Here is a 27,838-nt window from a genome sequence, read left to right as displayed (position 1 = left end):
CATGCGGGGGCTGTGTTCCTGCTGTTTCCCCGCACACGGGGTTTTACACGCAAACGCCAGGAAGAATACACGCCCTTAGCCTGTGGTCCTTGTTTCAGGCTCAGCTGTGGGAGCTGTCGGGTCTGTAAAGTGAGCCGTATACGCGCAGAGCTCGTCACCTCACTTCACAGGGTACCGTCCCGTCCCGTCTGTGATCCGCCCGAGATCCTAACTGGGCGGAGACACCCTTGTCGGCTCCCTGGGCCTCCGTGCACGCGCCAGCCGCCCGCGTTCCCGGGGCTTGGGTCTGTGTTTGCTCGTCGTTCCAGGCCAAGAGGGAAGCTACAGAAACATCCCCTCCCACCCCAGGAATTTTATGCAGCTATTAGAGATTCCATAACCTACACAGTACACAAAGAAGCAGGCCTCAAGATCCTTGAGGGATGTGATTAATAATATCATTAATAATAATTAGTTAACATTTATCAGAGAGATGAGATTATACATAATTTTTCTTCCCCCGCTTTCTCAAGTTTTGGAGCGTATAGTAGCTTTGTTTCCAAGAATGTCATTTAAAAATGCCGTGGTCTTGTTAAAATCACACTCTCCCCCTCTTCGCCAAGAGCCCCTTACACGTGCCAGCGATGGGCGATTGCAATTCCTCTCAACAGAGGGCAGGCGTGTAGTAAGGCACCACCACCACCTGACCACAGGAGGACAAGAGCGGAAGGGATGCGAAGCCGCCATCCAAGCGCCCGTGGCGGGGGCGTGGAGCAGGGAGGTGCGTGGCCCTGTCCCGCCGAGGCCAAGATGGAGCTGCCCTCTGTGGCCCTGGGGTTGAAAGCGAGCTAAAAGAAGCCACCAATTTGAGCCCCGGACTGTGCGCCGTACACTGTGGTGGCGTCCTCAGGATCCGGCCGCTAACGCTACCTGGGATGGGGAGGGCCTGAAGGTCACTTCCATGGGGCAGCGTTCCCCACAGGTAGCGGATAATTAAGGGCAGAAGCCAGCTTGAAAGAGAAGTATTCCAGCTACTAGTGGAGAGCAGGCTTCTAGCAACCTCGATGCCCCAAGTATTAATAATGCGTATGCTAGTTATAAGCCAGGATTACTTAGTCCTTAGGGGGCCTACGCAGCTCTCTTTGGTGACACCTGCTTAACTAGACTTGAATCTCTGTACAAGTTTGAAAGTAATAAAGTCAAACATATTTTTAAAATAACATAACAGAGGCTCTCCACTACCTTGTATTGAATACTGCCCGAATGGTCCGAAACAATGAGGTTTTGGTGTAACATGCAAATATTCTATTCTGAAAACACACTGTGAAGCTTATATAATATTTAGTTTTAATCTGTCTATAAATGGCATTAAATTAAAAAGAGGACAGCATGTAAATATAAAAGGGCTAACCTCTCTGTCAATGGCTTATAATATAACAAAAACGTTGAGGACACAGACGCTAAAAAAATCATAAACTTTTCAGTTGTAGGACTAAAATATTCCTGAATGTGTATTAAAATGTAGTAAGACTATATATGACGAACAGTATCCACGAAGTCTAAGGTTCCACGTGGCACTGTCCACTGAGGATGTCCGCTTGACAGAGTGGCTACTTAAATCTGAGTTCAGAAAACGAAGTGCAATTAGAAATGCGTTCCTCAGCCCCGGTGGCCTCGCACGCTCAACAGCCACGTGTGGCCGAGGCTGTCCTCCTGGGCATCCCCATCACCCCACAGAGTGCTGCTGGACAGTCGTGTGAGTTAGAAACTCATTTTGTAAAGCCAGATCACATTTTCATTTTGATTATTAAGAAAGTATTTGCGCTTAAGTTTTTGTTTCCTTAAAAAGGTCAGGTAAGAGTGGGAGTTCTCGTCTCTCTCTACTATCCCAATATTCTCCAATTCTCTTTGAAGGTAGCAGGATTATTGTGGACAGAGAACAGGATTAAGCACACGGACCACCTGCAGACAGCTAAGCAGAATCCACAGGTGTCTGGACACGTCTCTCTTTGTACAAATGCAAAAGAGAGAGAATGGAAGAGAAGGGATGTGATTTTCCTTGAATTGTGGCTCCTGGAAGATCAGGGATCACGTTTAGGGAAAAGTACACAGGTACGTTACATACACAGACGGGTCAAATGCGCAGACAGGTGGGATCACTCCCTACGAGCATCCAGGCTCCCCGGCCGGCCTCGGCCCATCAAACACCCCCTTCACCCGCTCAGAGCCAGTCTTTCCAATCAAGAAGGAAACCCAAAGAGGATGGTTCTCTTTCCTGAAATTGCTAGCAAAAAATGCCCTCCGAAATCCTCGCTGGTAACTTCCCAAAGGGAACGTCTACTTTATTTCCAGATTCACTCATTTTGCTCGAGGAAACTATAAATTAGTGAAGTGTTTACGGGAATAAAACCTCAAATTTACAATTAAAGGCCAACGTAACCTGCTCCTGGCTGGTCAGACCCTCATTTCCTTCACAGAAGCAGCTTCTCTGGTAGCTCAGGGCTGGGGTGGTGACCGGCCGCTGAGCTCGAAGGAAGACCATTTGTCGGAACTGCCCCAGAGGAGCCCAGAATGAAATAAAAATGGGACCAGATTCCCAATAATCAGGAAAGGCCAAATTTAACTAGATGTAACGTATGGAGAGGACTCAGCCGATTCAACACGTTTTACGAAGGGCCATGTGTCTGGCTTTGAATCCTGGCCTGACAACACAGGCAGCAAAATCCATGTATTCACATGAGTGTGTGTTTACACATCGACACGCAGCATATTTAAATACATATGTACGTACATTTAAAGTTCCTTTAAAACGGCAGTATTTAAAATTGTAAGGAAAACATTTTTTTCCTTCTGTTCACATGCACCAAATATGCTGTATGGTTTATATTCTCAATTGTAAAGCAAGTAATTTTGCAGTTAAAAAATAAATTTATTCAAAGAGTCATTTTCAAATAGTTTGCAGCAGGTGGATTATTTCAGTTTGGATTAGATGACAAATTGTGTTCTATTTATTTAGAAATAGTATCATTCAGGACTGTCTGGTATCTGTATTAAAATTTCACCATTTCAAAACGGAGGAATGGAATGCGAAGAAATGTTTCGTAAGGAAGGCCTCTTTCGTGGCCTTGTTCTGGATTTAAAACCTCCCCCAAGTTTTTCACAATAAAAAACATGAAACTCTCAAGGCCAGCTTTAAGTTAGAAGTTCAGCCCCATCCCCGGGAGGGCTTCCTCTCAGGTCAGACACAGTGGCCACTGTCAGCTGGTTTATATGGCCAGCGTATGGAATGTTCAGGTGACAGGACAGATTGGTTTAGCCCAGAAGACAGCAAGTAAGGCAGGTTGAAGGTGAAATGAAACACGGATGCCAGCTGAATCCACACTTGAGGTAACAAAAAAGGACGCTGCCTCTCCAGGGCCGGGGAGCAGGGGTTGCTGCAGTGAAACCCCTCGACCAGGAGCCCTAAGGAGGATGGTTCAGACCCACAGAGCTTTCACACAAGACTTAAGTAGTTTGTGACTTGGCTGAGCGTGGGTCGGGGATCTGGTCCACATTCATCGTGTTTCATTTAGCTTCAGTGAAAATGGGTGATGAGGCACCAACGAACAACTTAAAAATTCAGTTTCTACGAGCCGACGAAGCCCGGATTTTACGGCAGCCTTTTGGCCCACCCAGCAAATCCCTCATTCTGAGGAGAGAAGGGATCCCTAAGAGCGCAGGGGGCCAAGCCAAGGCAGTGCTTCCCGTGGGGCGGTGCTCAGTATGACAGACCGCCTGCAATGAGCCTTGCTTCGGCCTGGACGGCTGACTCCCCTCTGCTTCCACCCCCAACCCGGCTGAGCGGCGCTCGGGGCTCCGGGCCCCTGCCTGGACCATGCTCCCCGCAGCCGGCTCTGCCCGGCCCCTCGCTGGCCCCTCCGCGGCCCCGACAGCACGGCCTCCTCCCGGCCTCAGTGTGTCTGTCTGCTGCCCGCGCCTGGACCAGTTGAGCTCAGGCACCGGCCCACGACCTCTGCTCCCCAGCCACCCCCCAACCCCGATGGTCGCCTCCCAGGATGCCCTGCACGGGACTGGCCATGGTGCCTTGAGGGCAGAAATGGTGTCTTATCTCTGGGTGCGGATTACAAGTTTTTAAAACGAAAGAATGAAACAGCTCTGTTTATGGTTTTCCGGGAGATGCCCTCTCCCGGTTTTTGCTTCCGACTCGAGGCTCAGGGACTTTGCAGAACATCCCTCTTTACTGAGGGGATGTGAGCACAGAGGGGCGGAAATGATTCCCGGGGCAGCAGAATGCCGCCCACACGCTGATGGCGACAACCAGACGCGAGAACACCTGTGCTGGCCCACAGATGAACACGTGCACACCTGCATACACTCACACACACGTGCACACACGCACACACATACACAAGGCACTGCAGAAACATGGCAGGGAGGGCCCAGCACACAGGCGCCCCTTTCTGCAATCACCGCCCACCCCCAGGGTTCCAACAGATGTAACTGCCGCAGTGTCTTTCTTCTCTTTATTTTTCTTTCTAAATCAAAGGACTTGCTATAAAGTCCTCCAAAGCCAGAGGCGCAGAAGACTTTGGAGTGAATTAAAGTTCTCCTTATTTCAGGGAGGTCACAGAAGTCATTAAGTAAACATTAAACTAACGGTTACATTTTCCTCCTTTGAATTCTGCTTAATGTTGTCACAAAACCCAGCAGTTTAACACGAGCTGTGGGACTTGCGTGTGTTGCCGTGGTGACGGTGACAATAACTGAACATCTACAGTGAGCCGGGTACCAGGACTCTCCCATTTCACAGATGAGGACTTGACGCCCCTCTGACGGGAGAGGCCGGTCTCTGTGTTTTGTTTTGCACAAAGAGTTTATCGGTACAGAGCTGTGTCTTGATTAGTCAACTTCCCTCCTACACCTGTGCCTTTCTTTGACGACTGAAGTCTGGTTTTTCACATGCAAACTTCCTCATAACCTGCACCCAAACCTGGAAGATGGTGGAGAATAAACAAACCAAAGACAGACACACCTAGACTGCATTCAAATACTGCCCGAGAACTCTGCAGGTGCTTTTGTAAAGCACAGATCCCTTTATAAAATAAATTAAATATCAACGCTTTTCTGTGTTTTTTGCTTTGTTTTGTTTTTTGTTGATTTGCATGTGAAAATGGTTAAAGGTGATTAAAACATAACCATCTGGGTCTAGGGACTTCCCTGGTGGCGCAGTGGTTAAGACTCCATGCTCCCAATGCAGGGGGTCTGGGTTTGATCCCTGGTCAGGGAACTAGATCCCATGTGCCACAACTAAGAGTTCACATGTCACAACTAAGGAGCCCGCAAGCCGCAGCGAAGGAGCCCTGGAGTCACAACTAAGGAGCATGCCTGTGGCAACTAAGACCCAGCACAACCAAATAAATACATAAATAAATATTAAAAGAAGGGATTTAACTAATGTGAGTCTAATGTCGGCTATTAGAAAGAGAAGTAGCAGGAAGGGAGATTCCTGACGGATCCAGGTACAATAGCAAACTACCCAATGACACTTGGCAGCTGGGCCAGCATCCAGGGAGGTGGGCCCTATGACGCTACATGGCTAAGTCTGCCTGTTCCAGAAACAGAGAGAAGAACCCAGGCTTTCCCCCAGAACCCTCCCTTAATAAGAAACTCAGTGAACCCAGGCCTGAGCCACACTGCATTGCTTTATTTACTGTATGTTTGTGTGTTCATTCGTGGGAGTGGGAGTGTGTGTGAGTGTGAGAGCTTGTGCGTGTGTGTTCATGAGTGTGAGTGCGTGTGAGTGTGAGCACACGTGTAAGTGTGTCAGCATGTGTGTGAGTGTATGTGATTGTGTGTGTGTGTGTCAGTGTGTGTGTCAGCATTTGTATGTGAGTGCGTGTGCGAGAGTGTGAGTTTGTGTGAGTGCATGTGTGCGAATCTATGCGTGTGTGTGTTGTGTGAGACTGTGAGAGTGTGTGCGTGTGTGTGTGCGCATGTGAGAGTGGGTGACTGTATGTGATTGTGTGTGCGTCCGTGTGAGAGTGTCAGTGTGAGTGTGTTTGTGTGTATGTGTGTGTGTGAGTGCGTGAGCATGTGTGTGTGCGCTGTGAGTGTGTGCGTGTGTGTGTGTGTATAACTGGAGTCATCCTCAAACATCCTTATTGTAGAAGTTTTCCTATATTGTGCTCCCCTGAATTTCCTATATGGGACTTATTTTAAATTGACCTTACTTATGGTTAAATAAAAATCTACCTGCCGCAAGCTGTATTTCTTAGGGTATTTTTAGAAAAATGCTGCAGCACAAACTTTATCAACATTTTACAGATGTTGAAATAGAAATTGTGGGACGAGGTTCTTCCTGGGGATGACAAAACCCCTGTGAACAGTTTTCCACGACTGCTGGTCATGTCCCACCTGGAAGTCTAGCTTCACAGGACCCAATCCCCTGTTTAGTCCCCCGTGCGGGTTATGAGAAAACACGGCATGAGACCTAAAGTTAAAAGCTTCAGAGAAAGAAACTCAGAATTTGTATTTTTATGTAGTTAAGCATAAACCTTTAATTCTCCATCGAAAACCAACACCCCTAAAGGGATACTAATTTTGAAACGGTAGCATGAAGTGTGGAAAAGGCGCTTGGGCCACGTTTGGTGACGGCCACTTACTGACTGAGCTGCCCAACTGCCCGGACTCAGTTTCCACATCTGAGAGGTGGGTCCGAGCCCCCCACCTTCTCAAGGGCCAGGCGCGCAGAGAAGGCTCCGAGCCTCGTCTAAATCTCAGGTGTGCGTTGCTCACCGGGTCCCAGCAGGTCGTGTCTATGGTGTGACATGAGCCCCAGATGCCCGAGGCTGGTGCCCTTCTCCCCCATGCACACTCACGCGTATGCACCAGGTGTGCTCAGGTGGCCCTGCTGCTACGGAATAAAATGATTTTCTAACTGAAAGGAGGGCGTCTGAGGGGCTCCTTGAAGTGAAAGATCACGTATCACATGCCTCCCCCAACGTGAGGGCCAGAACCTCAGCATCACTTCTACTGTAAGGCGTTAACTGTACAGAGGGGTCCACACGTCCTTCCACGCAGAGACACGTCCTCTGTGAAGGCCACAGCCCTCAGTCCACGGCAGCTGTAATTCACAAAGTCCCCTGGATTTACTACTGTGAACCGGGAAGGCGGAAGGTGATCGAAATGAGGATTAGTTCTCAGAACCTGGTATGCACTGAAAGCGGGTGAACTTCCTGCACCCGAAAGAGTGGAAGCTGTGGGCGGAGTGAGGCTCTATTAGACCCTGGTAAATAATCCTCCCAACGCCAGCGCGACATGCATAGCTGAAGAAATAAGCCCTCAGAAATTCTAGAAATAGGGATCCCTTAGAGAAAAGTCATATCTTGGCCTAAGTTCAAAATTTTAATTCTTTTATTTAAGTACAGGTAACCAGGTTTTAAACAAGGTTTTTTTTTCAGTATGTGGTTAAAGTTCCTCTGTGTCTAAGGTGAACATACCTGGGAGACATGCCTCGGAAAGACAGAACACACAAGAACGACTTAAATCAAAGTCCACAGGTGAAGAAGTAAAGAGAACCAGGGACGGACAATTCCTTCTCCTGCAAGGACCCTCATTAACCACAGGGATTCTGGTTCTATGACAAAGACAGGAATAACAAGGGAGAATCTAAATGTGGCCAACTGAGCGTGAATGGAAGCCAGTTTGAGGGACTGTTTTTAGAGCTAATCGCCTCTGATTTAAGTCAGTTTTTAACCGGTTTAAACCGGTCATGGAGGTGGCTAAAACACCTACATCACGCCCGTGTCTGTGCTGATCTCGCATCCGGAAGTAGGAAAAAGAATTTCTGGCTGGGGGGATGTGGCTTCTTAAAAAAAATATGGGCCGAGGATGATGTGATGTGATCTGCAAGTTCTTTCAGGGGATCCTAGCCAAGGAAACTTTTAGAGAAGAAACTTCCCTCTTGTTAGGCAGAGTCCTCACCAAAAAATCACATTCATTTGGACAATTTCATTCTTTTGTGTTCTTCCTGGCCTGGGGTCTCAATGAACGTCACGGTCAGGAGTCCTCGGGGGGGTGGCTGCTCCTGGGCGTCTGTGTAGCATCAAGCCTCAGCCTGAGAGGCTCTGCTAGTCTCGGGGCCCTGGGTCGCGGTCGTCTCGGGCCCCCTCGCCTGCCTCTGGGGCTCCCTCCGCCAGTGCTGTCACCTGCCTCTGACCCAGCCACCGACCTGTTTTCTACGCCAGACGGACCAGGGACAAGAAAGCAATAGTTGCAGAGACTGAATGATATTCACGAACACATTACATTTTAATACAGGTTCAGTTTACATATGGTACATAATTCGACAACACGATCGGCTTCCTTTTAAGACCATCCCACGTGTGCTGTTCTAGATGAGAATGGAGCAAGGTCTTATCTCAGGAAGTTTAAGAGGATGGAGGACCCAAGACCCAGAGTGTATCTGGCAAAACTCGTGTGTCTGAGATCGAGAATGTCCTGTTAACGGCCAACTAACAAAATTCAACATCAGAAGTGACAAGGGGGAACATTCCCAGGAGGTTCTCTTTCTTAGCTGATGCAGAAGCGAGAAACATTTTTGAGGCAGTTGGGACCCACTTCCTAAGGTGTCTCTATGAAGAAGTGGAGATCACTGCATCACACAAGGACTCTCTCAATCAGGCAAGGGCTGTGCAGTGGAAACTGACCAAAGCTTTAAAACTACATATGTAAAGAATAAGCTATTGAAAAGGGCACATGCGTGAGTTATCCTAGAGAAAGCAGCTGCGAATCCTACAGGGATTCATCTCGGCTCCTGTGTACAGGAAGGGCTTTATGACCCGCATGAAATAGCCATGGATGGAGGGCTGTCATCAAGTAAAAGATTAAAGGAAAAAAACCACATTAAAATATACGGTTCCCTCAGCTGAGAAAGACTTATCGTCAAGTAAAAGATGGTCATTTAAACATCAGACTATTTATAGTAGACATGTAAGTGAGACCCCTAGTTTTGAAGATCCATTCTTAAAAACAAATCATTTCAGAAAATTGGTCAAGTTTGGATTTTCCAGAAAAAGGGTCAATTGAAGCGGGATTCACCTGCTGCAAAGACAAGTTACAGGTGACTGTGGCCTTTAGAGCAGTGTCAATCAGGAGAAGCCATCGCCCTCTGGGAGATACTCACCTCCCACCCCGACCCCCAGGCGGAGGGAGGGAGGGAGGAGGGAACAGACAGCCCGACACCGCCCAGGAGGATGTGAAGAGAACTCGGACACCACTCTGAAGATGAAGATGGCGTGGACCATCACGCCATCTTCCAAGAAGACAGGACAAGAAGAGAGAGTCAGCAGCGGAGGAGAAGCAGGTCTGCCTGGGACTCCAGATCAACACAGCCTTCCAAGCCCAAAGTCAGAGGATGCAAAGCCACGCAAACCAGACCCATCAGAAGCCTACTCTGGTCTCTGGGGTCTGGAGACCACCAACGAGAAGCCACACCAGATGCAAGTCATCCACAGGCTGCTGCCCTGTTTACAGCAGGCCTGTTGGAACCGGAGATGGCAAAGCATTCCTCAGCAAGAGAGTCAAAGGGAAGTTGCCACGTTCTGATGTTAGCCAAGCTCCAAGTGCAGTTAACCACGTTTTGATTGTTAGGGGAATATAATTTCAAGCCGTGCCAAAAGGAGGTCTTAACACAGCGGCCCGGGAGGTTCTTGCCAATTCTGTCCATTTGAGGTTCTAAAAGCTATTTGTCCGTCAGGCACCGCGAAGACGGCTACAGACTTTACAGCTGTTAAGTAAGAGGACGACCTCCTGGTGTTTACACGCCATGAAGAGAACTCCCAGGGTCTCGTGCCGGAAGCGCTAGCTCAGTAGGTCACTGAACATGAGCAGGTGATCTATGGCGCTAGGGCCCTGGGCAGAGATCCTGTAAAAAACGACACGGTGTGAAACAGAACCCGCGCTCTGCGGATGCCCTGGTCTGTCTCGAGGGAGTGGGAGCACGGGGTGGGGTCCTTGCGAAAGGAATCCAACAGGGTCTGAAAACAGAATCTTCTCTGCGTTGGAGCTAAAGCCATTTCCAAACAAAATGGAAGCTGAGCAATTTGACGTGATGATTTTTATAACAGGCCAGGTAATTAAAAACAAGTTTTTGGGAATCTCGATTCTCATTATGTTATGGAATGTTCAAGTCTTGCCCTCCTTTCCTTACAGACACCTGAATATCCCTTCTAACTAGGTGAACAAAGGTCTTAATCTGCTGTCAACGGCTTGGACTGACTTCTTCCAAAACCTGTCTAGTGACTGAATATGGATGTATATATGTGCATATGTATGTGTGTGTGTGTGTGTGTGTGTGTGTATATATATATGTATATATGTGTGTGTATACACACACACACACAAAGAAGAAGACCCTTAGTCTGGTGGTGTAAATGTAGCTGACCAGATTCATGATGAAAAGATAGAGAAAATTACAGGCTCAGAGGAGACAGAGGGCCGTGCTGTCCGTGCACTGGTAAAAGCCTTAGTTACCTGTGAGTTACCACCGCCCTAAGGAGTCTCCATAGCTACAGCCGCAGTACACTCTGAAGGAATTAGCTACGGTCATGGTGGGCTTTTGTCATTCGTGCTATTTAAATATCCATCTTTAAAGTGATCGTGTTAACTACTGACTTTTAAGAAATCAATTTTTGACTTTTTACGTTACAATCAATCAGTTCCTAAAAGTTTGAGTAACTCTGTAAAACTTCCCTTCCACGTGCATACACATCTGGAGAGAAAATACCTATACTTTAGAAAATTCAAGATAGAAGAAGGATACGATATGAAAAAGCTGGAGGTAAACGAGAGGGAAAAGGCAGATGGATTGTCCAGAGAAGCGACTAATATCCTGAGGCCCAGTCATGTGCGCTGATTTGAGGCGCTGACGCACACAGGTGGCTTTTTAAAGACATTTTTTTCTTTTCAAACGACACGTCCTTTTTGTTACTACCAAGCGAATAGATTTTAGAAAGAGAAGGATTTTCGTTAAATCTTACTTGAGTTCTTGTGAGCTGGTGGCCAGCATACTTCGAATGCTTTTGTCAGCCAGCGGGCAGCCCGACAGACTGTAAGACAGGGCGGAAGAGTCAGGTGAGTAGCCCCGAGGCCCAGCTTACGTTCCCGAACAAACACAACATAAAACTGAAATTAAAAAGTTGAATGCAGAAAAGCGATGGGGCAAGTGCTGTATATTGAATTTTGTTGGTATAATTAACTAATTCATGTTTACATAGAAATTGAAGGAAACGTGTCTTTCCAGAAACTTGAAAAAATAAGATTCAAATATTTGTGCCCTTTGGTCTCAATGTTTGTTAAAAGTCATTTTCCAAATTTAGGTAGCTTGCTTCAAAATAAAAGACATTATACAACACGTCAATTAGCATGCTTTTGAAGGTCAACATATAGCACTTAAAGGGGTGACACAGAATTCAACGTTTGTACTTGGACAGCATTGTTGAGGTAAGCTGAAAACAATAAATTGAAAAGACAGAATCCACCATGAGTAAAATGAAGGCACACCTTCTATGTGAGGCGTAATTACCAGTCACATGACCACTCCCATCACACCTTGGTGTTGGACATCTGCCACCAAACAAAAACAAAACAGCCAAAATAGTAAGTATGTTTGAAAAAAAAGCTTGAAAAAAGTTTCATTGTTTCCAGTTTAGCTGCAATGTCTGCACAGGGATTTAAGCGCCCTGAAGAAAAGCTGCAAAACGCACAGGATTACACGGAAATGGTGTCTCCAGAGCACAGAGCATCGCTCGGAACAAGCGCGTCCACGGCTGGCCTCTCGCTCCACCCGACTGGCAGTTGGGGACATTTGTACACTGCGCATGTCGCATGCTCAAACGGCAAGGCATATACAGACCCGGTTTAGAGATAAGCCAAAGAAAGGGAAGGTTCAGAAGAGTGGTAATTTCACCTCACGCCATGCTTACGTTATCAAGTCCTTCTTGCTCTCCTTGCACTGGGGGTACTTGGGCTTGGGGCTCGGGATGGTCACCTCCCCCGGGTACCTTCTTTCTTCTAGAGCCTCCTGGAAGGGATCCAAGTCTTCCGGCTGCGGGCAGAACACAGCTTCAGGGCCACACCGATGACGCTGGATACACAGACCAGAGGCTGTGTCCCCCCAGGGGATGGCTGCCCTGCATTGCCCACCTGTCCCCACCCTACCCTTAAAGTCACGATGCACCCTCACCCTGAGGACGCAAACGCAACTTCGCTGAAAGAGTATCTCTCTCTTCGGGCGACTTTCATGTCTCATCACTTGCTCTAAATTCCTAAACTTAGGGTAAACTGTCAGTGGGCAAATTCAAATTCCTTATTCAAATTCCTGAAGCTGTACCGACAGGAGGGACAGATAAGCGGTCTGGCAGGCAGAGAGGCTGCTCGGTGGACCTTGCTCACCTGGGTTTAAGACATACGGCACTTTATCCAACATCACTGGGCGCAGCTTAAGCATTTTTACCCAAAGATATTTTAGACTCCGGGGCTTCTAACAGCCTCTGGTAAGTATCCTACACCACAGAAGTATTGTCTGTGCTTTAAGTCCCAAGGCAAGGGAAGCCCAGTTTAGACTGACGCTGTGATTTTACAATACTCTTAGGCAACACTTTTTTTCTTTTTCTTTCTTTCTTTCTTTTTTTTTTTTAATAGAATGTACCTACTTTGGCTAACGGGGGCCTTTGCAGTAACCTCGAAGTTCCTACAGGTGGCGATGTTCAGCAAACGTGTTTCTGGAGTGCAAGGGTTTTCACTTGTGTGACACCTTATGATGGAAATACTGCTGTCCTTTTATGGGGGCTTAATTTTAATTAAAATAAATTCGAAGATTCAACTACCATGCCTTATTTGGTAGTAACGATTTAACACTGTAGGAGAAAAAAAATACTTTGGAATTTAGCTTGCCACTCTGATTCTATTCTCCTTTAAGATGCCTGGATACTTAAATCAGTTTGAAATAAGCGTAATAAGCTTTTGATGTAATGCCTTATGAACAGGTGCCTTCCCTGCCAATTCCTACAAATAGCTAACGTTTCCCTTTTCTCCACCTCCCTCCTGTAAAGATGCTATTGCTTGGATGGCGCTCTCCCTATTGTGTTCAAAAAGAATTTTCATTTTTCAGAGAATAAAGATGTCATAATTTTCAGAGTTGAACACTGGAGGAAAAGTCAGTCTAATAAAGAACATTTTTTTCCCATTTATTTTCTTAGCCTAAAGGACAGCTATTTTAATGATCTGAATTTGAAAATTGTAACTACCTCAAAAATATGTTCTTGACAGAGGTGTTTTGGTAATATTATAGTCAACAAAGATTTAGGTGATGGTACTAAAATGGTTTGTTCTAGGCTGGGGTAGGTAGGCTCTTCTGCGTATTTTAGGTTTCTTAGAGAACAGACCCTGTCCTTTGCTTCAATGAGCCAGCTAATTAACCGCACAGAATTAATCATTTTAAGTATTTAAGAGTCTCATTATAATTCCCTACCTGCAAGGAGAACCCTGCATTCTATCAATTTATCACCCAGAAAAAATGAACTAGTAAGCTGTTTACACATTTTCCTACAGAAATCGTCTGCAACAAAACACACTTGTTAGAAAATAAAACTCATCATTTAAAGGAGGCGATGGTTTGTTTCACTCTGATCAGTGTTAGTGCCAAATCTCTCCTGGGTCAACCGAAAACGTCTTCTAAGCCCTAGTCAGCTAAAGGTCATTTTTCAAGAGGAAAGACATTTTCTGTTAAGGCGTGTGCCAGGGGCATTTTCCCTCAGTCGTGCCAACTTTACGTGCTGAGTGGACGGGGTAGGGGGACAGTCAGTGAGAAGGACATACAGCAATCTCTTTGGGCTCGTCCTCGTCCATCCTCCGGGGTTTCATTTTGGTGTAGTCCACGGGCAAGTCCCAGCAGTCTCCCTCACTCAGCTGGAAACACCGGCTGTTCATCACCGCCTGCTGCTGGGGGGACATGGGCTCCAGGGGCGTCAGGATGGGGCAGCAGCCCTCTCGCGGCCGCTGCTTGTTCATGCTCAGGTCCAGGGTCCCGTTTTCATCCACCTCCATGTCAGGGTTCTGCGGGACAGGAGGACACAGGGACCGTGAGAATCCATCCCCCAGACCACAGCCCTGCCTTCCGCCAGGACACAGTTCAAACTGGAAACTGCTCACTGCAGTCTCACGTGGAGAAGCGCCCAAGGCGAGGGCACGTGGCCCCCCATATGCCTTGCTCCGCACGCGCGGCTGGGAAATTGGCTGCCAGAGGCACGCACGCATCCGCCTCTCTCTTATCTACTAATCACCCATCAGTCTCTCGCTCTCTTGTCTCTTATCGACTATCTATCATCTCTCTATCACTTACCTATCAGGGATGTATATGTTTTCTTCCTAATACATTTTTGCCTTTAGAAATAAGCCAGGCCAGAAGAAAAACAAGTGCCTAATTTCAATTCTATTCCAGTTCAAAGACCTCTTAAGAGCTCAGAAATGTATGTGTGTGTACAGATTATACATAAATACCTAAAAATGTATATATACTTAAAATTCTCCTTTAGTTTCACTGAGGCTAATACTCCAAGACTTGGAGTGGAGGAAAACACAAGAATTTAGAAGAATGGAGGAGAGGAACTAGAATTTACTTTTTTTTTTTTTTTTCCATTTTTTGGACAAATGTGTATCGAGTCCTATCAGGCACAGGCTCTAGGTATATAGTAGGAAACCAAACCAAACCAAAATCCCCCCATAAAATGTACTTTCTAATACAAAACCTATGGTGGAGAGAGACTTTTCCGTTTTAAGCAGGAAGATGTGCAATCTCAGTCCAACACAGCACTGCTGCCGCGATCACGGGCTGACCTGCTCTATGGCTCAGCAAGCCTGCAATTTAGTCAACCAGCTTTAGAAAAAATGAAGAGGTACAGGGTGTTTATTTTTCATTTTTAAAAAAATTTTTTAATTTTATGATGCTTTAAACAGATCAAGAATTCCTCAGAGCCTGCCTCTCAGGAGGAGGGAGAGAAGGAAGGGCAGATGGAGGACAGAGAAGAAAAATCAAAATACCCTTGACAATCCTCCATTTTTTTTTTTTTTTTTCCCAGAGAGTTACACTCCCTTGAGCAATTTGATTTCAGAGCTGGCGTGAAACGTGCTGCCTACTCAGATGTCTAGCAGCTCTTTCGCCTGAATGCAATAGCAGAGGGGAGATGCTTGGAAGGAAAACCCCATCCTTTGGGCTGTTACCTTGATAGATTATAGCATATTATTCTGTCTGAACTCTTCTTGTCAAAGTGCACTCCCGGTTTCCAGCTCTCATACTAACTTAGCCTTCATCGTGTTGGATTATAATTCTGTCTGTCTTAGTTTAAATTTAACAAGGTGAAAAAAACTGGAAGGGGTTACTGTCTTTTTTCCCCCCTTAAACAGAATCTCCTCCATGCCAGCCTCGCATTTTAGCAGCCCTGATCTCCACGGAAACTGCGTGCCCCTGACACTCCTCCAAAATCTAGGAATAAAAATACTAATAGAGAAGAAAGCATTTGCAAAACATAAAGTTACTGACCTCTCTCCATTCATACAAATCACACTCATTTCTAACAACTACGGTCAGCGTTGTGCGCTCAGGCGCACGCCCAGCAGCACTTGGCGATGGAGGGACCCTTTGTTCTGGAGAGGAGGTGCGGGCCGGCGTGCCGGCTCACCGGCCGGGAGCACGAGGCGCCCGCGCCTCCCGCGTCCCCGGCCCCCTAGTGGTCTCGCCAGGCAGCCCTGTGCGCTGCGGCGGCCGCACGGCTTCCTCCCAATGCCAGGAGCCCATCGACGAGGAACCGCCCTAAGTATCGCTCACCGATTTGGCATCTATGCTGTTTTGAACTAATGGAAGCCGGCTGTAATTGCCTGGCTGGGAACCCGTGGGGAAACGGGATTTCTGCACCGTCTTTGTTCCCCAGGGCTGGGCGGGAGGGAGCAGTCCTGCGTTTCTCCTGACCGCGGCGCTGCCCACCCTTCTCTGCTTAAGGTCCAGGGCGCACGGCTCCTGGAGCTTCCTATTCTCTGTGCAGCTCTCGGAACCCTCAGGAGTCCGCGTGGTGTCCTTCTGTTTCCAGAAGTGACTCTGGGTCCTAAAGAGGAGGGTCCCAAATGGAAACGTTCATCTGAAAGCCCTGACGATTTCTCCTGGTCTGGAAAGTGCGTCCCCAGGACCCCGCGCCGTCAGGCCTCCTCCGAGCGGAGCCCGGCGGACGCACGGCCTGCGCCGGCCTCCGGGAGGGAGGCGCCTGCGGGGCCGCTGGGCCGAGACGGCCGGGGGCGGGAGGCGGAGGTGGGGCTGCGCCGCCGGGCCCGTACCCGCGCTGCGCACAGGTCCTGCGGCTTGGTGGACAGGTTCTGCGGCATCTCGCGGCAGCGCGTGGACAGGTTGAGGATGGCCGTGGCCGCCATGTGCGCCGCCTCCACGTCGTGCGTGTAGTCGAAGCTGCTCTTGCTGCACGTGCTGCTGGCGCTGCTGCCGCCGCCGCAGCTCAGGTTGCTGCTGCTGGGCGCGTAGGTGCTGGCGGCGCTGCTGCTGGGGCTGGCGTCCTTGCAGTACCGCTTCGCTGGGGAGACAGGGGACAGGGATGACTCGGGGCCCCCGCCCGGGGCCACGGCAACAGAAGAGCCGCCCGCGCCGCCCGCCCGCCCGCCCTGGGCGCCCACGCCAGCGCGCAGGTACCCAGGGGGACGCGGCACCCGCCGACCCGCTGATTCCCGAACGAAAAAGTCTGGCTTCCCCCCCTTTTTTCCTTTTTTCACATGGTGTATATTTGGACGGGCAGAGCTGGGGACCAGCGGGAAGAGCGCGTATGGCTCTCAAGCGGGAGGCAGGGGGCCCGCTGAGTAACCATTAAGGGCGCGCTCCCGGTCAGGGAGCGGCCACCAAGATGCGGGGAGCGACTGGCCGCACCAGCCTGATCACCGCCGGAGGGAGGTTCTGACCGCTCATCTGCTCGCCGGGGTGACGGGGACCCTGTAGACCCCTCATCCCGCTAGAGACCGGATGATCCGTCCGGCTGCGAGGGGCCACAGTAGCCATTTGGGGCCCACTGTCCAGTGCAGGTGACCCAGCTGAACAGATAGGACCTCTGCGGGCCTGCGGGCACCTGCGCTTCGGGGAGTGGCATTCCAGTCAGGGTGTAGCCGAGACCCCGACAGAAACCCCTTCCCTCTGTGATTCTAATAAAGAGCCACCCGGGGGCAGGGCCAGCGACGGGGAGAGAACCGCACACACGTGTGCGCTCACATAGGCCAAGGCAAGCGCTCAGGAGTTCAGGGCTTCGGGGACGGGCAGACGCCGGTGCGCGCCCGCAGCCCCGCCCTTCGTGCGGAACGACCGTCCTCCACACGCCCCAGCTTCGCTTGCCGGGTCCTTCTGAACAGCCAGCCTCCCCAACAGTCCAACAGGCCCTCAAGAGCAAGTGTGTTGCTAGAGCTGTTCAGTCTCCTTTGACACAAGGACGGGAAGATGATCGCTGGATGACTGATTAGGATGGGCGCCGGTCGCTAAAGGCACGGGATGCCCTTTGCTTAGGGGTCAGCAGCTCACCTGGCCCTGCAGAGGGAGGAATTGCTCTGAGGGGAGAGCTGCAGGGAGCCAGGAGACCCTTCTGCAGCACCGGGACCCCTCCGGCAGGCCACCCTTCCGTGCGGCACAGGCGTCTCAGCACCTCCCTCCTGCCCGCTCAGGTATGGTCTGGAAGTGACCACAACCTCACAGACACCACGGGTGGTCATCACAGCACCACCAAGAACTGCCCCAAAGCACCCTATTCCGATACAAGTGATAGAAGAGCTAAGCTTTCACTATTGGTACCTTTTGACCTTGGACGGAAGACTGAGCTTTCCTGACATCAAGGACGTGGCTTGGCAATGCTCTGGGCGCACGGCGGCCTCAGGGAAGCTGTCGCCTTGTCGCTGCCCCTCGCACGGACCCCGAGGTCACTTCCCCACCCTCAAACCCGCCCAACGCGGAGAGTAACTCGTCAGGGAGTTACTTCTGTTCCGCTAATCAGAGTCAGCTGAGCCCTGAGGCCCAGTCCTCACACTGTCCGTGTGTCTGTCCTTCCCTCCTCTCTCCTCCATGCAAGGATCACGTCAAAGCAGCTGCCAGAGCAGTGGGGGGGCGGGGGTCTCACGTCTGAGCAGAGACCGGGGGGCCGGGGGCAGCGTGCAGGGGGACCTGCCCACTGGGTTCTGTAAACCGACCAGGGCAGCAAGGCCGCCCCACAGCTCACAAGGCTCTCCAAATTGACTAAAGTCCGCGGCTTTACATCGTTTACAATTTTGTTATAAAAATAGGAATATAAAAACTGTGGGAGAAATGATCTAACACTTATGAGGGATTTTTTTCCCCTAGTGAGGGCTAGACACTGGGTCGGTAAAAGAAATGTGGTCCACATAAACAAGGAAAAAGTTTTGTTTTCAAATGAAGGAATTTCAGTTCCTAAAGCAAAGTAAACAAGACACGTGTGTCTACTCAGCACATTGCAGCAAAGTTCTGGAAAGTGCCTCTACTTTACCAAACATTTAAATCAAAAGATTCTACTTCTCCTGGATTACGCTGAGTTGATGGGACTCGTCCAGAATTTTAGCTCACGCGACCCAGGAGGAAAGTGAGGACAGCATTCATTTCACAAGCATCCTTTCACTAAGGGCCGTCAATCATGTACTACTTTGTTCCAAAAGAAAATGAGTCTCTATACTTCAAATCTCTCGGGTAATGAAGGTCTTTGGTTTTAATAATTATCACCTGTTGGTAAGATATTTACGAAACCGTTAGTGTCAGTAATTTTTATGACCAGTCACAGTTTCTGGGGCTGTTGCATGGACGCCATGGGGCGCCGCAGAGCAGGGGGGCACTGGAAGGCCGTCACGGCTCTTGCCACCTCCTGCCCAGAACTGAGGAAGCCCCCCACCCTTTAACAAAGTCAAAATGCACTTTCTTTTTCTTTCCACGCACAGAGCTATTTTCAATCAAAACTTTTTCCAATCAATCCTCAGACAAAATGTGTTACTGTCCCTCTAGGCACCAGCACATCGCAGAACTCATGCGATGGAACTGCCTTCCTTTAGAATGACACCCTTGCATTTACAGCATCAGAGGTCCTCCCGACCTTACACCGTACTGAGAGATACCTCTTCAGGTACCCTGCCCTCTCGTGCAGGGAAACGAAAAACGACATGGGATTCATAGTGATGAAATATGACAAATGAGAAAAACAGAGCGACCACCTTCCACCTTATTAATCTACACTGCCTGTAAGAGTCTTACTAAGTGGGTGCGTCTCACTTTCTTCTGAAATAACATTTCCTGTAGCGAATAGATAACTGTGTCCTTCCGACCTGAATTTCCACGAAAAGCAGACAAAACCGAATATGGCCCAGAGACGTGCCTCCTGGGTATTTGCGCTGCCGGATGGGGCCTGGCCCCGTCAGGTCTGGCTGGACTCAGGGGTCCACACGCCGCGTAACTTGTAGCAGCGACTCCTAGTCTTTACGTGGGTCCAAGGCTGTGCTTTCCCGTAAGTACACCGAGATACAGATGCAGAGTCCTAAGGGGCGTAAAAGCCGCTTCTTCGTGAGAACGTCCCGTTCGGTGGCCTCTGAAGGCAGTTTGCTCACGCGGTTTATCGCGTCTAATCAGAGTCCGGATTCTTGGCTGGGCTCGCACGCGCTCGCTGGCTGAGTGTCCTCTGCACTCGCCTGTCTGCCCTGCTGGCGCCGGCTGGTGGGGTTCGGGGCTGAGCCTCAGAAGCGCGTGCTGCGCCCTCATTCTGCACAAGCAGCCCTAAGGAGGTTGGGAGGAGGCCGCTGAGTGCAGGTGGGCGTCTGTCCGAGAGATCTGGCTGCGGGAGAAGCTTCTGGAAGCAGAGGTGAATGTGGGAGAGCATGGGGGCAGGAGAACAGGGTGGGAGGGCAGGTATTCCCAGGAGAAGCTGGCCTGGTGGCAGGAGGTGGGGGAGGGCGGGAGGCCCAGCCCAGAGGCTGGGTCCTGGGGCCCCTGAGGGCCAGCCCGGGCCACCTGGTGTTGAGGCCTGGACCGGGGGAGGGCAGACAACGGTGGGCACGGTGGGCATATCAGAGACAAGGTTTGGAGGAGCAGAGGGGGCTTCAAAAATGATCAAGAAGTGCTGAGCTCAGGAGAATTTAGAAGCTGGGGATACCCAAGAGGGGCTCATGAGAGGGGCCCATTCAGGGCTTGGGACTTCTAGGTGTTAAACAAAGCCTGAGGGTGGTGATAAACTGCCCAGAGACACAGTGGGGAGATGGCTTAGACCCGCTCAGAAAAATTTTCTGTGAAGGGCCTGGTAGTGGTCGAGCATTGGCGGCCACGGGGTCTCTGCTGGGACCACACACCCGGCTGTTGTCCTGGGAAACAGCCACCGGCCATACGGGTGATGTGGCCCTCAGCCAGTAACACTGCTCTGAACGCTGAGATTCTAATTCTCCTTCTTTTGTTGTTTTCCATCTGTTTTAAAATGGAACGGCCATTCTTAGCTCACCATAAAACACAGACATGGGGGGAGAGGCGGGGGAGATGCTGGCTTGGGGCTCCCGGGGGCAGGGTCTCCCGGCTTCCCTTGGACGTCACCTCCTGCACACGGTGTCTGTGTCCTCCTCCCCGAGGCAGGCAACCCAAAGCTGTCTCCACAGCGCCTCAGGGTCAGCCTGTCCCTCCTCTCATGCATCTGAAGTTCAGCCTCACCAGCCTGCTGGCAGCTCCCACTCACCTGTGGGTTTCCTGCCTTCTAGTAATTTCCACTCAGGCTTCACGAGCAAGTTTAAAATTTGCCACTTTGGTAAAGCTCCTGCTAATTCCTCCAGGCAGAACGGACGCCTTGCTTCGCTGTGAGTACCTGTTTCCCTGTCTTCTCTTTACCCACAATCCCTTCCTTGAAACTTGTTATAGAGAAAGAAAGAAGAGAGAGAGATGATGGATAGATGGATGATGGATGGATAGGTGGGCCCACGGATGGATGGATGGAGGGAGGGAGGGATGGAGGGATGGATGGTGGATGGAGGGATGGAGGGATAGATAGGTGGGTGGGTGGAAGGATGGACGGATAGATCTATAGACAGGTGGATAGACAGGTAGATGAGACAGACAGATAGCGACTATTGAGTGTCTGGAAGAATGCAGGTGGATAAATCAATGTTTGCTGAGTGTTTCTGATCACAGCTGGTGGAAGCTGAGGGATGACGCACAGAGCCTGAGGCAAGGGTCCTGCTTCTCTATCCCACTGTGCACGTCCAGGCCCTGCTCCTTGCTCCCAGGCATTATGCTCCCCTGCCCCACAGGAGGCTCACTTCACTGTTTTTCTTTGGGAGCAATGGCCCAGTTCACTGGGCACCTGAGGCAAACCTTGGGGACAGCCCTCTGGGGGGTGACTGCAGACACCGGTCACTCTGCGGTGTACACTGCCTGTCTCCCGGGCACGGGGATGGCCCTCCTCAGCTCACACCCCGCAAGAAACCTAAGCCTACCCTTCTCATCCTTAGTGGGCATCTCCCTTGTTTTGACTGTGGATCTCGTGGAAGAGGAATGGAGTTGTCTGTTTTCTTCTCAGTAGATTGTCGTAAAGGCCAACTTCCCCTTTTTCTTAGTTTCTCGAAGATCTAGCACTGAAGTTTCTGTTCGGTGTTCTTGTTTATTTGTGGGTCACCTGAAGAGCAGGGCTCTGCCCATTTCCAACAACAGGTGTTTTTTCCGGGGTTGAGAATAGATGCCAGTGACACTTACATGCGTGAGTTCCCCTCTCTAGCCTTGTCTGCTGAGCTTCGCGACAGCCGCACGCGGCCAGCAGGCGGGGAACGATCGCTACCTCTGCTCTTGAGGAAACTACCACACAGGAAGATTAATGTATCTAATATCACATGGCTCCTAAATGGAAGAGCCGAGGAAGCCACTGTGACCAGACATGTGCCCTCCTGGTCACGACTTCGCCCAGATCCAGCCACAACAACGGGGTGAAGGAGATCAGGTCTCACAGGACAACAGCAACAAGACGTATGTAGCAATGACCACCTGGCGCAAGTGCCCATCAGATCACTACAAAATGTCAGTGAACTGGGAATCCTACAAGCACAATCCTTAATTATGTGCATTCAAATTCTTTTGGTCCCTCATTTGCAATCAAATGAATGAAGTTGTAACAAAGCCTGAAACTGGCAAATTGTTATTACAAAAAACCCAAATTGTTTTCTGTTATACCCTAAGCCACTCCCTTTTCCCACTTCCATCTTTGTTCCTATATATTTAGAATTGATACCTACAAGGGTAATCGATCTGAGATACATCAAAGAAATATTACATTTCATTCACCATACAAATTAATTGCTATTAAGGCAAAGGATGACTAAAATAATGTAGCATTGTAGAAAGGTTTTGGAACTCCCCAAGCATTCAATTTAAATGTTTTTTTTTTTTTTTTGAGTGTTGTGATTTTAATTAAATATCTTTTTCAGAGAGCAGCTCCGAGATCTTTCAAACCCTCTCTCCTCACCTCTGCTGGTGGACACCAAGACGAGACGCCTGCATCACCCAACTCATACAACCCACATCCCCATTGGTAAACTCTGCCAACTAAGTCCATACATCCTGGAATTTGAAGTAGAAGCGTGGTTAGATAAGTAAGATCACAGAAATGCAGTCTTCCCCTCTGTGCTTCAACTACTTACCAAGTTAGCTCTGTGATGAAACGAGAACTAGTCTGTTTAGAGTTTACACCCCAGTAGTGGGTTCACATACGCATGAGTCAAAATAAACGATCTTGTCCTGCGAAGCACGCAGTGTTTATCCGTTTCATGGGTTCTATTTTCGTAGTGGCAGCTACAAGTGAGGCCAGTGACAAAGTTACAAAGCCAGGACAGGGGGCTCCCCAGGGCCCACACCTGGGTCCGAGCCCGCTGGAAGGAGGCCGGTGGGACCCGTGGGAGTTGTGCACCCCTGGCTGCATGTTAGGATCACTGGCTGACTTTTTAAAATGCTGCACACAGGGAATACCTCCAGGGAGTCTGATTTACTTGGTCTGGGGTGCAGCCCTGGGCATGAGAATTTAAAAAGTCTCCCCAGATGAATGCGACGTGCATCCCGGCTTGAGAACAGGGAGGGAACACAGAGCTTCTCACGAAATCCAAGAGCTCTGGGCAGCTATCCCCGGCTCTCCTGGTTCTGTCTGTGCCGGGGCATCTAGTAAAGGAAGTTAGTAAAGGTGAGGACACCGTCTCAGCAGCAGCATGAAGCAGACGAGCCCGCGGCTGTCTGCCTCTACGTCCTGCCAGCAGCCGGCTGCTCTGCTCTGGGGATAACGGGGGAAGGGCGTCGCCCTCCCTCCCCCAGGGCCTGCTCTCCCACACCTGGGGCTGAAGGAACCAGCCTAGGCTGCCCGCGTGCTTTCCTTGCTGCCCATCGAGTGACCCCCATGCTCCATCAGTTTGTAGGAAATGGATATACACAATAACAACATTATCAACGGCAAGCGTGACTCTCATGTATAAGAGGGTGCACCTCCTACCATCATATCCTTTGGGGGATATATCCCTGGTTTGCACCTTGGGAGCTATGGCCCGCTTGCCATAAGTATGGCTGTCGTAACTGTTGTATTCAAACGAGGTCTTGGAATATTTCTCCAGCTCTTTGGCCAAGTTGGAGCGAGGCGTGGTGGTGGGGACGCTGTTTCTGTAGCCGTAGTGAGGGATCTCGAGCTGCTTTACGAAGCACATGGGCCTGGAAGCAAAAAGAGACAGTGCACAGCTGGCTTGCTCATGGCTGCGCATGAGACACGGCTGGTCTTAAAATGAGAGCACCTTGCTGCTTAGTTGTGTTAAGGAACCAGACCTCTCACTAAAATCCCAATTCTATTTTCCTGAGCAGAAGCCAAGTGTGCTGTAACGATATAACCTCAAATCAGCTAGATGCCAACTTTGGAAATAAAAAGAACAGAAAATGAAATACTTAACCTTTTGCCCTTTTTTCTTTTTCTTTTCAGAGTCTGGGGAGGTACGATGAAGATATGAGATGTGAACGTGGGAAAGAATCTCACGTCCGTGCGTTTGCTTTTGCAGGGTTTGCAAAGAGTAAGCGTTACACACGGTGAAGTGAGCTAATAAGGAACTCCCTTAACGAAATACGAGGAAATGAAAGAAACACTCTTAAGGACGTGGAGATGAAGCTAGATAAAAACATCCTGCTGGACGCTAAAACGGAGCACGTAGTCATGTATTTTGACAAATAGTAACACGCACTCTCAAGACTGTTACCTAGTAGTCGTTCATTTTCCTATACTTTGGAATTAAATATGTAAATGAAAGAACTCTCAATTACATATGCAGTAATATCCTATCTTGTTTCTTCTGTGTGTCCATCTGTCTATCCCGTAGGCAGAATTTTTTAACTTTTTTTGAAATAATTGTAGATTTACAGGAAGGAGTGCAGAGATCCCTTTAGGGTTTTTACCTAAAACTTCCCCTTACGTTAACAACTTTATCAAGTTACCAACACATTTACTTTGATTTCGTTAATTTAGCCTATTTACTTCTCGAATCAACCAAATGATGCAGCGATCAGTTAAACGTCTATTACTTGAGGCATTTTGCCAGGCAACGGGCAGGGCGGTGGGGGGGCTCATAAATGAATGAAGCTGGAGGCCTTGCCTTCAAAGGTCACCTGGAATGTGATCTTGTTTTAGGAGCCCGAGCTTCTGAGAATCCTGGCGAGTGGAGGACACTCCCGGCCGTGAGATCCCATTCAGTTTTAAGGGAGAAGGTGGCATTTGTCAAGGTTAAGATCCAGGGAGGTGTAGGAAACATGCCAGGAAAGTCGAACAATGGGGAACGTCTCTGGGGGAACAGCAGGGGACGGGCTGGGTGGGACCAGATTGGGACTCCGTCCATTTGTCCAGCAGGCAAGGCCAAGGGGCTTGGGCCGGGGAAGGCCTGACCCCTGAGCCTCCAGGAGGTCGGGACCAGCTCCAATGGAGGGTGCGCTGGAGCAGAGGCATCGGGAAGGGACACTTGATGACAAAACGGAGCAGGTGATGGAGGCCGGAAGCTGGGAGGCTGGGGAGCGGGTGCGGCCTTGGGCAGGCCCGTAGCCCTCACCTAAGTCTCAGCGTCCCGTTAGACAATCTGACTAAAGACTCTTAAAATCTTAAGTAATTGAACTGTTGGTTGAAATTATCCTTTTCTTCCTTCCTTCCTGTCTTACCGCCTTGAATGAGCGTCCCCTGCGTGGAGACATCCCGGGGAATGGGAAGGTGACGGGGATGGACACCAGGTCCTCCAGACCTGGCTCACGGCCGGGACGTCAGTGCCTGAGCTGAGCCCTCGGAGGCTGCAGAGCCCAGCCCCACGCCTCCCCTGCGGTGGGAGGGGTCCTTCTCTCCCCCCGGGCCTGTCCCCATGCTGCTTCCCCACCACACAGCCGGAGGCGCGGGAACAAAACTGTTTGCAGCTGCGCAAGTCTTGGCCCACGATCTTCTGTTCTGTTGTCACTTGGCAGAAGGTTTCCCACTGCATGACACGAAGGAAGGGTCCAGGCTGTGAAGTACAGGCTCGGGATCAGAGCGGAGGCTCTGTCTGAACAAGGTGATGTTTGCCGTTTCAGATGTATCTTGTCCGTGTCAAGCGGCCAACGGAGCCCCTCAGTGGAAAGCAAGCTTGACACCGATCCCAGGACAGGCGTTAGTCACTTCGCGGCCACCCCACATCAGAAGGATGTGGGCACGGGGATCCTTCCAGCTCTCGGGGGTCTGGCCCCAGTGGGGGAGGGAAATTAACAGAAGTCCTCAGCCTCAACTCTCTCTCCCTTTGCTCAAACTTTCCTTTGGTTAATAACTATTCCTTCTCAAATGCGCACAGCCCGGGGGCCTGGCAGGGAGGTTGTCATGCTCCCAGTAACCGAGAGTGGCCTGAGGGGCCCTCGGGGAGAGCCTGTCAGGTATTTGGTGTCAGCGCACCCGTAAGATGAGTGAGTTACAGGCACCCTGGGGGCAGGTTAGGTCGGCAACGCCCACGCATAAAAATAGCTAGAGGAACGCACCCCAGACTTTATTGGGGGTTTAGCTCTAAATGGTAGGCTCCTAGATGGCTTTTATTTTTGTCTAGTGAAATATCTCTCATTTTCTATAAAGATTTGAACTTTTCTGTTGCGGGATAAAAAGGAGTTTAATGACAGTGGTGAATTCCTTTCAGAAAGATGGGAAATAATACAGGAAAAAACCAAAGACGTGTTCGTATCGTTTGCCTAGTGGTTTTTTCCAAGTGATTTATGCCAAAGAACTTAACAGGAGCAAAGTTGTGCGTGCGTGTGTGCGTGTGCGTGTTTACTGCTCTCCTTTTAATAGTAAAGTTGGAATCACACGAAGTGCCTCAGGGCCAGAGCCCAGTCCCAGCACAGGTGCTGCCTCCCCCAGTGGGTACCAGCAGCTATGAGGATGACAGGTACGATTCTTACACAGACGAGGAAGCGGCTGGTGTGAACTGACTAAACAGGCAGGATGCATGTGGATGAGGGTTTGAAGGGGACACGCGAAATGAGCGCTGAGGGAAGAGAGCTCCTCTCCCACCTGCCCTCCTGATATAATCACCCTAACTGTCCAGGGGGCAAGCAGGCAGCGTCTGCGGCATCCCCGGCTGTGCCACCCGGGACCCAGAGGTTTCCGGGAAGGCCTCTCACCCCTCTGCGCCCTGGTCTCTTCACTTGTCAAGGGGGGATAATGGCACCATCCCGCCCGCCTGCCGGGAGCATCTGAGGACGAGGTTTCTCTGCGCGCGGGGGTGGGGATGCTGTTACCCCGACGTCCTCGAGAACATGAAGCCCACCCCGCAGGCTGGAGCGGGGCCCTCGCCTCCAAACCGAGGTGAAACTACTTGGGGCACCTCGTGAACTCTCTAAGCCTCCCTTTCAGCCAACCTTTACAGAATCGTGAAGCGTCAGGGCCAGAAAGAAAGCCAGACACAGCTCTGTCTGCTTCTCTCATGCGAACGGTCACACGGGGTCAGGGAGACCCGGGGGTGACGAGCCCTGGCCCCGCACAGCCTCCAGGATGGAGCCGCAGGGGAGGGTCGTGACCCCGGCGAGGTCTTCTAGCTGCACCAGCTCCCCTCCACTCCCACTGAGGACGGCCGCCCCTCATGGAGCAATTGGGCGCCTGGCCCGTGGGGACGGCCGTGGACGGACCCCGAATGTGTGTCTGGTACCTTAGCACTCGGTCCGAGGCCTGGTTGGACTTGGACACGTCACAGCTCTGGTGCTTTTCTTGGGCCTTTGCCAATTTCTCCGCTGCGGCAATAGGGCATCCGGAGAGGCTGCAATGACAGGAGGGATCTGAGTGTGTCCTCTGAGGCACTCCGACAGCAACCCCATCGCCATCCCCCTCCTCTGCCTTGGGCGGCACCAGGCTCCCAAGCCTGTCAGGGGACATCACGGTGTTTGCCCCTGGCCTCCGGCAGACCATGCCGATGGCCGTGCCGTGTGTGCAGGACACGCGGTCCTTTCCAATGACAGCAACACAAAGGCTGTATCGTTAAAGGGAACATGAGATTTTAGACACCACTGCGGTTTCTGGAGCTGGGCAATTAACCGCTTGGGTAGGATGGGTTTCTAAAACGCCCGAGAACAGGGCTCTCTGGCAGCTGCTGTCCACAGCACGTGGGATGCAGCGTGACCAGCCGGTCTACAACCTCCCCAGGAAGAGACACAGAAGGGAAGGAAAGCAGAGTGATCTCGAGACTGCAGGAAAATGCTTTTCTGCCACTAAATATTTACGGGAAGAGACAACAGATGTGG

At 50.3% G+C, this 27,838-nt stretch overlaps 1 protein-coding gene across 3 annotated transcripts in view; it reads right to left on the bottom strand.

Annotated features, from left to right (window-relative positions):
* MYT1L (myelin transcription factor 1 like) overlaps positions 1 to 27,838 on the bottom strand; it is a 136,459-nt gene that overhangs the window by 56,144 nt on the left and 52,477 nt on the right. For all 3 annotated transcript variants that reach the window (XM_065891462.1, XM_065891463.1, XM_065891464.1), the window contains exons 8-14: positions 27,250 to 27,357; positions 23,565 to 23,776; positions 23,272 to 23,274; positions 16,363 to 16,610; positions 13,858 to 14,094; positions 11,964 to 12,085; positions 11,019 to 11,087 (exon numbers count right to left, since the gene is read on the bottom strand). In XM_065891462.1, coding sequence (XP_065747534.1) covers positions 11,019 to 11,087; positions 11,964 to 12,085; positions 13,858 to 14,094; positions 16,363 to 16,610; positions 23,272 to 23,274; positions 23,565 to 23,776; positions 27,250 to 27,357 — 999 coding nt within the window. The remainder of the gene's footprint in view (positions 1 to 11,018; positions 11,088 to 11,963; positions 12,086 to 13,857; positions 14,095 to 16,362; positions 16,611 to 23,271; positions 23,275 to 23,564; positions 23,777 to 27,249; positions 27,358 to 27,838) is intronic.

The sequence above is a fragment of the Phocoena phocoena genome, chromosome 14 (assembly GCF_963924675.1).
Source record: "Phocoena phocoena chromosome 14, mPhoPho1.1, whole genome shotgun sequence".
Taxonomy (NCBI): domain Eukaryota; kingdom Metazoa; phylum Chordata; class Mammalia; order Artiodactyla; family Phocoenidae; genus Phocoena; species Phocoena phocoena.
The sequence above is the reverse complement of the archived record's forward strand: the minus strand, read 5'-3'. Positions and strand labels throughout refer to the sequence as shown.